Source organism: Ursus arctos, unplaced genomic scaffold (assembly GCF_023065955.2).
Source record: "Ursus arctos isolate Adak ecotype North America unplaced genomic scaffold, UrsArc2.0 scaffold_18, whole genome shotgun sequence".
Taxonomy (NCBI): Eukaryota; Metazoa; Chordata; class Mammalia; order Carnivora; family Ursidae; genus Ursus; species Ursus arctos.
This window is the reverse complement of record NW_026622852.1, coordinates 33,981,757-33,993,411: the sequence shown is the minus strand read 5'-3', so window position 1 is coordinate 33,993,411 and position 11,655 is coordinate 33,981,757. Positions and strand designations below refer to the sequence as shown.

At 36.2% G+C, this 11,655-nt stretch overlaps 1 protein-coding gene across 1 annotated transcript; it reads left to right on the top strand.

Annotated features, from left to right (window-relative positions):
* Positions 1-6,812: 6,812 nt before the first annotated feature.
* LOC113260355 (olfactory receptor 13C4) lies at positions 6,813-10,703 on the top strand. The gene has a single exon (XM_026506088.4). The coding sequence runs from the start codon at positions 8,010-8,012 to the stop codon at positions 8,991-8,993; it is 984 nt and encodes a 327-aa protein (XP_026361873.1). The 5' UTR covers positions 6,813-8,009; the 3' UTR covers positions 8,994-10,703.
* The last annotated feature ends 952 nt before the right edge of the window (positions 10,704-11,655 follow it).

The window sequence follows — 11,655 nt, the reverse complement described above, 5'->3', positions numbered from 1 at the left end:
TCTATGATCTGATAATATAAAAGCAATCTGGACATATTTCCATTTGAATTTCCATGTACATATGCTATGGTTTGTGGTGTGAGTGGGTGCATGTGCGTGTTTGTGTCTGTGTGCATGCATAAATACCAATCTTTCTTTGTTAATAAATTTTTATTTCTCAGAATGCAAATATTTTATTTAAAACATTATAGTTAGGTTCTATGATGTAGTTTTTATGGCATATAACATGATGACTTAACATATGTTACAAATTGTGAAATGATTACCACAGTCAAGTTAATTTATATTATCTATCACCTCACAATGTTACCTTTCTGTGTGGTGAAAACACTTAAGATCTACTCTCTTAACAAATTTCAAGTATACAATTGAGTGTTATTAACTATAATTGCCATCCTGTACGTTAGATCTCCAGAATTTATTCATCTTATAGTTGAAAGTGTATACCCTTTGACCATTATCTTTCCATTTCTCCCATTACCCAAAACCCTGGCAACCACGATTCTACTCCCTGGTCCTATCAGTTTTTTATTGTTATTTTTAAAAAGATTCCACATGTAAGTGAGATAATGCAGTATTTGTTTTTCTGTGTCTGATTTATTTTACTTAGCATATTATCTTCCAGTTTCATCCATATTGTCACAAATGGCAAGATTTCCTTCTTTTTTATGGCTGCATAATATTCCATTGTGTGTCTGTTCGTACATCAACAGACACTTAGATTATTTCCGTATCTTTCCCATTGTAAATAATGCTGCAATGAACATGGGAGTGCAGATATCTCTTTGAGATACTGATTTCATTTCTTTTGTATGTATATCCAGAAGTGAGGTTGCTGAATCATAAGGTATTTTTAATTTTCTGAGGAACATGCATATTGTTTACTATAATGGCTGTATCAATTTACTTTCCTACCAACAGTGTTCAAGAGTTCCCTTTACTCCATACCCTCACCAACACTTGTTATCATTTGTTTTTTGATAATAGCCATCCTAATAGATATGAGGAGCTATCTCATTGTGGTTTTGATTTGGATTTCCTTGATAATTAGTGATATTGAGCACCTTTCCTGTACCTGTTGGCCATTTTAATGTCTTCCTTGGAATAATAGTGGCTATTCTATTCAGTTCCTTTGCTCCCTCCCCCTTTTTTTTTGCTATAGAGTTGTATGAGTTTCTTCTTACATGTTTTGAATATTAACCCCTTATCAGATATATAGCTCGCAAATATTTTCTGTCTTTCCATAGGTTGCCTTTTCACTTTGTGGATGGTTTCCTTTAACATGCAGAAGTTTTTTAGTTTTACATAGACCCACTTATTTATTTGCTTTTGTTGCTTATGCTTTTGGTGTCATATACAAAAAAATCATTGCAAAGATCAATGTCAAGTAGCTTTTTCCCCTAAGTTTTAGGAGTTTTATGGTTTCAGATATTATATATAGGACTTTAATCCATTTTAAATTAATTTTTATGTCAACTTCATTTTTTGCATGTAGTTATCCAATTTCCCCAACACCATTTATTAAGGAGACTATACTTCTTACTTTTGTCAAAAGTATACTTGTTACTTTTGTCAAAAATAAGTTGACTGTATATACCTGGGTTTATTTCTGAGCTACTTATTCTGTTCCATTGTCTATGTTTATGTATTTATGCTAGTACGATACTGTTTTGATTACTAAAGCTTTATAATATCATTTGAAATCAGGGAGTGTGGTACCTCTAGCTTTGTTTTTCTTTCTGAAGATTGATTTGGCTATTTGGGGTCCATTGGGTTTCCTATAAATTATGGATTGTGTTTCCTATTGCTGCAAAAAAATTGGTATTTTTATAGACATTGCATTGAATCTATGGATTGCTTTGGATAGTATGAACATTTTAACTCATGAACAGAGGATATCTTTCCATTTATTTGTGTCTTTTTCAATTTCTTGACCAATGTCTTATTGTTTCCACTGTACAAATATTTCATTTTGTTAAATGGTATCCTGGAACTTCCTGAATTAGTTGATTAGTTCTAACAGTCTTTTTGGTGGTGTTTTTAGGATTTTCAGATATAAGATCATGTCATCTGCAAACAGAGATAATTTAACTTCTTCCTTTCCAGTGGGTGCCTTTTATTTCTTTTTCTTGACTAATTGCTCTGGATAGGACTTCCAGTACTATGTTGAATACAGGAGGGCACTCTTGTCTTGTTCCCGATCTTAGAGGAAAATCTTTTGGCTTTCTACTCTTAAGTATAATGTTAACATATATAGCCTTTATGATGTTGAGATACATTCTTTCTATACCTAATTTGTTGAGAGTTTTTATCAGGAAAGGGTATTGAATTTTGTCAGATGCTTTTTCTGCATCTATTGAGTTGATTATATGGTTTTAAATCTTCATGCTGTTAAAGTGGTGTTTCACATTTATTGATTTGCATGTATTGACACATCTTTGTATCCCAGGGATAAATCCTACTCGATCATTGTGTATGATCCTTTTAATGTGCTTTTGAATTTGGTTTGGTGGCAGGATCAAGGCCAAAGAAGGCTGCAGCCAAGTTTACAAGGTGACAGGGCTGTTTCCAAGTCAGTAGCTGGGTCCACAATCGATGGTCTTTGAGTGTCCTACTTGGGCACGGGTCAAAATGGCTCAAAATGACCCTCTAGAATCTAGATATTTTACAGTGAAATGTGACATCTATTGGAAAATTACAATCAGAATCTAAGTATTAACATCTATAATATAGCTCAATAGACTTTCTGAAACACTTTGAATCAGTAATGTGCTATCTACTTATCTGAATTCATGCTCCAAACTATCTGATCTGGAATTTAAAAACTTTTTTTGGCCTTAAACATATGAATTCACCTTTTTCCTATAAATTTATTAATTTTATTGCTTGTCTGTATTTTTTTCATCCCCCAAAATAACGACAATACATTTAATTCACAGGAAATATCTGCTTCATGTCATTCATAATATCTAGATCATTTTTTAATTCTAGCATTCCATTTTGGTAATTACCACTTGAATTGAGATCTTACTTTAAATTAACTTTGCTATTTTAAAATGAAAAGCTCTTACATTTTATAAAGTTAGTTTTGTGAATATTTGCCCCTGTTTCCAAGAGTTACATGGGTAGGAGAACGTCATTTCATTTTTGAGCTGTGGTTCAAGCACAGTTTATTCCCAGCACCACTCTTAAATGAGTCTGTGGGACACTGTCCCTAATGCCCCAGAAGTTTCTCCATTCCACAAATCTCTCATTCCAACTTTAAATTGTTTTGGGAATTGGGGAACAATTACAACAACTGTTGCATAACAAATATTTACTCTTCCACATCTGTAGAATCTGGCATTGTTTGTTGAACCTGACCTTAATTCAAAATGCTGACATAAATACTAAGAAGAAAGTAACTGGGTCTTCTAGGAGGTGGAAATAATTTATAAGTGTACAGGTGAGTCTTGAATACCATGACATTATACCTTTTCAATCTGTAGTTAAAGCTATTACTTTTTTTAAAGATTTTATTTATTAGAGAGAGAGAGCATGAGCTGGGGGAGAGGCAGATGGAGACGGAGAGGCAGACTCCCTGCAGAGCAGAGAGCTTGATGCAGGGCTCAATCCCAGGACCCCAGGATCATGACCTGAGCTGAAGGCAGGCACAACCGATTGAGCCACCTAGGCACCCTATAATTAAAGCTATTATTAAATGGAGACTTAAAATGTGAACAGCATGAGGCCATACAGCTACTAATTTAATATTGCCAAATAGCTATGATTTATTATTATTGTTATTATTTGTATAATACCTGTTAATCCATAAAGCAGTTTCCATATGCTACCTAAGTTTTTCTGAAAACAGACCTGTGAGAGAAAAGCAAGGCAGTTATCACTATCTCACAAATGAGAAAACTGAGACTATATATTAGAAGAAAATAACCTCAAACTTGGAGTCTTTGCTACTAAGTTCCAAGTACTTTTTAACTGGTCTAATCCCATGCTATATCCATTCAAGTGAGTATGAGGCAATCCTGCTGCACTTTCACTACATAAATTGGTAAATATAAGATGGCATCTTAGTGCTGACTTAAAGATATATTTTTTTGAAACTTAGAGCCTGCTGCAAATGAGCAATTTGGGCATATTAAAATGAATATTAATCCACAAATACTGTACAGAGAAATTTCTTAAGAGTGTAGAAAGTAAACCTTCACCTATTTAGTCAAAACCCATTCATAATGTGCAGCCCCTTTGTTAGGTCATCTGTGAGTAGTGATGAGCAAGACAGACAAGCTCCTTCCTTCTTGTTATCTTACAATATACAAATGCCAAATTAGATTTCTGGGAGAAGAATAAAGGCAGCAAGACAGATCTGGCTTAAGGTGTATTTGAATGGTGAGGGAATTTATGTCCAGGAGGGGAAGGCTTAAAGCATGTAGCAGAAGTGGTTTAAAATATATTGTCACTACTCTTTTTTTTGGAAAAAGAAGCCAATAGGCTCTCCCAGGCCTGGACCCCAAACAGGCTGGATCTGGAACATCACCACATTTCCTGATAAATCAATGTATTACTATCTTCTTCCTTTTGTGTTCATGCCTGGGCCAATGAGACTGCTTATGTCACTTATCTAAAGTACTCCTTGACTAGTTTCTGAGCCCCACTTTGGGAGAACTTCCTAAGAAGTAGTTGTGGAATCATTTCAGAGAGTAGAATCATTTCAGAGAAATCGAGTATTCCAGGCATATGATTCAATTCCATAGTTCTGAACCGTCCTCCATGATAAGAAGTATTAAGTCCTCAAGACTGAGCCATTTTCCTTGTATATTGTTAGTTGCATACAGTCAAGTTTTGCTTCTATGACTTCAATATGTCCACAGTTACTGGCCATTTTCTTGCTGGCCATTTTCTGTTGTTGACACATGCTTTCTATACAGATTATTTAAAAAGAGTTATTGATTTATTTTTAGAGAGAGCGAGTGAGAGAGGGAGAGAGAGCAAGCATGCATGAGCAAGGGAAGGGGCAGAAGGAGAGAATCCTTAAGCAGACTCCCAGCAGAGTGTGGAGCCCAGTGCAAGGCTCAATCCCAGGACCCTGAGATTCTGACCTGAACTAAAATCAATAGTGGGCTGCTCAACCAACTATTGAACTATTGAGGGAGCCACCCAGGTGCCCCCTATACAGATTTTAATGCTACTTGTTGCACACAGAAGTACTGGAAAGAAAATGGGCTTTGGATTTTGTCTCTGCCCATTATTAGTCACGTGACCTCAACGAAATGAAATTTCAAGCACTAGAAGTAACTAGCACGTAAGATCCTGCAATGGGTGTTCAAATAAATGGAAGTTTTTTCTAATTTAAATAAATTATAGGTATCTTTTTTTTTTTTAGGTACTTCCGACCTTTAGCTGAATAAATAGACTTAAAAATTGCCTTGAGGCTCAATTTTCTCATCTCTAATTTGGAGATTTAATATTCTCTCATTTGTGCCTCTCATTCAAGTTGAGATTTCCTATTTTGTATTCCTTTTCTGTTTTTTTCTGAGAATACCTCTGTTGAGTTTGGCTTCTGACTCTGACATCATACACCGTAGAGAAATCTTCCCACCTATCATCACACAACAGTGTTAGAGTAGAGTAGTGAGCTTATTCTGACATTCTCAAAACTGTTAGCCTATATGAGCTCTAAGCTTGAAATTTTGGTTACCCTGAAAACTGGTGATGATTATGAAAAGATAATTGTGTGTGTGTGTGTGTGTGTGTGTGTGTATGTACCAGTCTGTAATGATAACCTAATTAATCTAAACATTTTAATTCCTTGTATCACATATCTGCTCAAAAACCTGATAAAATCAAACTGTATGATGTCAAGTTTGGAAGGTAGCAAAAATCATCAGGTCTAAACACTCACCTTGTGCTTTGTGCTTCTAATGATGGTCCCCTTCACCACAAAAAGAAGTGTCAATTTCTCTGCCTCATTTTTGGACCTTTCTGTATGCTTGCTTCATTTACCCTTTCAAATGTGCTTCCCATCATTCCTCCACAGAAACTGCCTTGTCTGAAAAAGAGGTATTGCCACTATGTTTACTACCAAACTTTGCTCAACCTGTTCTCCCTTCTGGGATACTCCTTCCCCTTCCTGTCTTCCAAACCTGCCTCGAGTTTTCAATGTTTACAGATCCAGCCTGTCTGAAGTTCTTCCAGAACTCTCCCTTGACTTTATGTCTTATTAGCCTCCTCGTTCTGTGAACACTTGTAATACTCACTCTGGTCACACAATGTAGTTATAGTCTGTGTCTAATTGTTCTATATGTAGTTTTACTCTTTCCCTTACTGAACTGTGAATTTTTTTATTATAGACATTTGTTACATTATTCCTATCCTTGCTCAGCTTGGAACAGAAATGGGCTTAAGTTAGTCTGTCCGTAATATCCTACACATATTATAGCAGCCCAGCAAAAATTTATATTTCTTTTATGAAATTTGTCTTTCAATAATATTATTTTCTGAATTGTACTCAACAGGGAAATATGGCTCTGGAATTTGTTCACTGGAAAACACAAAAGAAACATGCTTCTGGTCATTTTCTATGTTGTTAAGCTAGTCCATATAATAAAACAAAAGGAAATCTATTTGGATCACAAACATCTGGATAGTCTGCCAACTCACTATAAGTAAAATAAAACCTTGCTACTCAAAATGTGGCCCCATGCCAACTGCTTTGACATACACTTGAAGCTGATTAGAAATGCAGAATCACAGGGATGCCTGGCTGGCTCAGTCAGTAGAGTGTGTGACTCTTTATCTTGGTGTTGTAGGTTTGAGCCCCACATTGGGTGTAGAGATTACTTAAAAATAAAATCATAAAAAAAAAAAACAGAATTATAGGCTTTGCCCCAGATCTATTAAGGGAGAATCTTCATTTTAACAAGATCCCCAGGTAATTTATGTGCATATGAAAAATTTGGAAGACTGAAATAGTTGATTCTGTATTATACCACCAAGGCCAAAATTTCTGGATACTAGTCGGTGAGAAAACAAGCTATACCAACTTGTGTTGTAGCCCCGACAGCTGCAGTTTATTGGCAAAGATCTGAGCTTCAAGATCTACTTTTTACTTAGAGGCTGGATAACTTTGGCCACATTCTGTCATTTACATTTGAAAAAAAAATAGGAATAATGAGATTAGTTTGTTTTTTTTAAATGAAGTATAAAGTGCCACACATGTATACACAGATATATTTAAGCATTATTACTGTTTTCTCAGGTTCACTAAGTAAATAAATTATGAAGAATAACTCTGAAGCCAGAGAATAAAACAAATGAAGAGAGATTATTTTTCGTCAAAGATTCTCCATCAGATTCATGCATAGCTGGTCTGTACACTGGTCTTATAGGAAAAAACAAAATAGTAAGAGTAGACTGTGACTGTGAGTTCAACTAACTTTGCCTTTCAGCAGATGTTAAAGTGCTGTGTACATGATTCAGTTTTCTATGATCAAATGTCTGCCCCATAAAAACACAATTTGAGTGAAAAGAATGTGAGGCAGACAAATATGCATACAAATAAAATTTGCTTTATACTTTTGAACATTTCTGTTAAACACTGAATCAGAATTCCAGTCCTTGCTGAATTGTCTTTTGCCTTCCCCATCACTCTCTCACTGGACCTGATTAAAATGAAGAAATCCGGTTTGTTGTCTGAAATATTCTAGGGCTTTTAGAAAACTCAATTTAAGAGTGTCTTCAGCAGTGGGGAAGGTGCTTCTGAACTTGCTTTTGATCCTAGATAGATATTCACGCATTAGACACAGGGCATAGAAACTCTCAATATCCTAGCATTGTATTCTGGGCATAAACATCATTGAGGATAACAACAGATGACAGAAGCAGATAACAGTTTTGAAGAAAACACTCGATTTCATCCCAGAATAATGTTTATGCAAAGCATTTGTTACATTTGTTGCTTGGCAGTGAAAATATTTTGTTAGGTCTTCCTTTGATATCTTGAAAGCTGGAATATGGATAGGATAAACAAGACATTTGTGAAAGAATTCATTCTTCTGGGACTCTCTGGTTACCCAAAACTTGAAATCATTTTGTTTTCTCTAATTCTAGTAATGTATCTAGTGATTCTAATTGGCAACGGTATTCTGATCATAGCAAGCATCTTTGATTCCCGTCTTCACACCCCCATGTACTTCTTCCTGGGCAACCTCTCTTTCCTGGACATCTGCTATACATCCTCCTCTGTTCCCTCAACTTTGGTGAGCTTAATTTCAAAGAAAAGGAACATTTCCTTCTCTGGATGCACAGTGCAGATGTTCTTTGGGTTTGCAATGGGGTCAACAGAATGTTTCCTTCTTGGCATGATGGCTTTTGATCGCTATGTAGCCATCTGTAACCCTCTGAGATACCCTGTCATCATGAGCAAGGTGGTGTATGTACCGATGGCTTCTGTGTCATGGCTCTCTGGTGGAATCAACTCAATTGTGCAAACATCTCTTGCCATGCGATTGCCTTTCTGTGGGAATAATGTTATCAATCATTTCTTATGTGAGATATTAGCTGTTCTTAAGCTAGCTTGTGCTGACATATCCCTCAATATTGTTACCCTAGCAGTGTCAAATATGGCATTCCTGGTTCTTCCACTGCTGGTCATTTTTTTCTCCTATATGTTCATCCTCTACACCATCTTGAGAATGAACTCAGCCACAGGGAGACGCAAAGCCTTTTCCACCTGCTCAGCACACCTGACTGTGGTGATCATATTTTATGGTACCATCTTCTTCATGTATGCCAAGCCCAAGACTCAAGACCGCCTTGGGAATGACAATTTGCAAGCTACAGAAGGGCTTATTTCCATGTTTTATGGGATAGTGACCCCCATGCTAAATCCTATAATCTATAGCTTGAGAAATAAGGATGTAAAAGCTGCTGTGAAATATGTGCTGAATTGGAAAGCTGTTAAGCAGTTAAGACCAAAGGGAAATGTGAGTCTTTAGTGTATAGAGAATAGAAATGGCCTCATTGGGCCACCACTGAGTACCTTCTTTAGGGAAAGCAAAGTTTATAAAGAGAGATTTTTATTCTTTGCCTTCATTGGCCCAGCTTAGCTATAATTACTAAGAACAATTGTCTGCCATAAACTCATATTGTAATAGGTTCTGAATCATACTCACAAAGACAATGAATTCCATTAGAATCTCATCCATGGTGATATCTGAAATGCGTGTTTCTGGTGTCCTGTATGACAACACAGTGGAAAACATCACATATAAGCTTTGGGAATAGAGAAGTGGGAGTATAAATTCTGCTGTATCACAAACTACTTAAATTAATATTGGGAAAGTTATTTATTCTTTCTAAACTGCAGTTCCCTTATTTGCAAAAAGGGAGTAATTAAACACTGCTCCCAGGATTATAAGATGCACTAAGTTGCACAAAGCACCTGACACAGTGCCAAGTTCATAGTGGTTCTCTTTGTAGATGATGTTGAGCCTGACTTCTCCTGTTGATTCAGAATGTAGGAATTGAAGTGAAGATTCCAAATTGAAAAGACGCTAGATAGCACCTCTTAAAAAAAAACAAAAAAAACAAAACAACAACTACCAATTATTAGGGTCAGCCATCCCTCCCTTAAGTCTTCTTAATAATATCAATCACCACTCCTCCTTGCACCTTTTCCCCACATATCTATATAAAGAAAACATCAAGAAAGGGAAAGATAGAATCAAGGGAGACTTTTACATCGTGAGGAGAGCTCAGTCAATCATGAGAGGCATTTCATTATTGTCCCTGTGAAAGTGGAGGAAAACTGTTCCAATCCAAGCCAAGTAAAGGAGATGCTGCAAAAGAGCTTCTTGAGGTTTTGGGTGCCTGCAAAGGAGAGCTGATGTCTGGCTTGATCAATGAATGATTGCTGACCTTTTCTTCTCTAGGCCGAAGACACGGCCAATATACTAGTCTAGAAAAGGCCTGGAGGATGATGAATATCTTAGGGCTGAAGATAATCAGAGAGTTTTAGTTTGCCTGAAATGTTTTTCAGGCTCTTAAAGAGGGCTGATATCAGTGTCTGTGAAGAGAAAACCATTTCATTTATACTCAAGTGAGTTGAAACTCCTCAGTAATCCTATTACAGGTTTTTCCCCCTTTTTGTAGATTTTTCTGCCATGGTTGAACACAGCATGTCATTGGTCCATATCACCAGCCATTGTGACACCTGGTTTCAGCCTTATTTTCCTATCTAAATGTTCTCTTTCCTGTTGGTTTCAGAGCCATAATATAGTTTGAGGCCTCCTAGCTGAGGGCTGTACTCCCTGCCAGTCTACATCCTAGCGGTAAATAGTAATCTGGTCACTAAAATCTTGCTGCCGATCTGTTTCCTGGTTGGAGTGTTGTCACCGCAGTCAACCTTTAGCTGCTGGCACTTCTCTGGCTTGGATCACAATGGGTGCTGCTTTTGGTTCTATTTAGACAGGTATGTACCAAACCCTGTGGGTGAGGCTTTTTAACTTCCGCCCACTCCCACTGGGATGAGCCCTGTACTTCAGTCTGATCCAGGTTTAATTCTTTTCAGATTCTGACTTCTGCTATCAAGGTTTTAGGCACACATCTGTGTGTACAACAAAATCCTGCTTCTAGTTGTCCCAGGTGACCCCTTAGCACCTTACTGTTTTTCCACAATAGGAAGGGTGCTAGTGTCTCATATGCATGTTTACATTAGATTGAATGCTTTACTTACAAAAACTGATTCTAATTTTCATTGGTATGTATAAAGTTGATGCAGTGTTTCCTTAGTTTAGATGTTCTGCTCATATTAATGAATGCTTAGAAAATTAACAGTTTTAAAACTAATGTGACAATAAATACTTTGGAAAATTCCAAAAACCGTGGAAAGGTATAAGCAGAAAAAAATTGTTTTCCCTGTTGCTACCTCCTGCAGGTGACCACTGTTAACATTTTTTACTATTTGTCTTACTAATTTGGAGTCATAAAATTAATCATTTTTATGTTAATTTCTTTTGATGCACCATGTACATTCAAAGTTGCTATTTTATAAGTTTAAAAAATGTGTGTACATATCTCTAGGTTTCACAGAATAAATTCTAGAAAATAAAATTACTGGGTCTGGTGATATGATCTTTTTAAAAAAGTTTCTCTTGCTAATCGTGAAAAAAGGGAAAACACCGCCCTTTTCTCTCTTACCCCCAAGATCATATTATCTGCTGTCAATGACCCTGTAAGGGTTTCCACAAACTTGTGCAGCTCTGGTTGGTGTGTGTTTACATATATAAACTTCTCATTTTGGAAATCTTCAAATACTCATAAACTGAAAGATAATATTTAATGAAACTTCATGAATCAGTTACTCAGCTTAAATAATTACCAGTTCATTGTTTCATTATCTATACCCACTTATCCCCTTTCTCTGGGTTTTTAAGCAAATAGTGGATATAGATATCTGTGTAAATAATTTTTATTTTGGAACCATTTCAAACTTATAGAAAAGTTGCAAGAAGCACACAGGGAATTTTCTTTAAGTCTTTACCCCAAATCTTCGGCTAGTAACATCTTACCATATTTGCTTTATCATTTCTCTCTATATATATACATATGTGTGTGTGTGTGTGTGTGTGTGTGTGTGTGTATTTTATATATGTATAT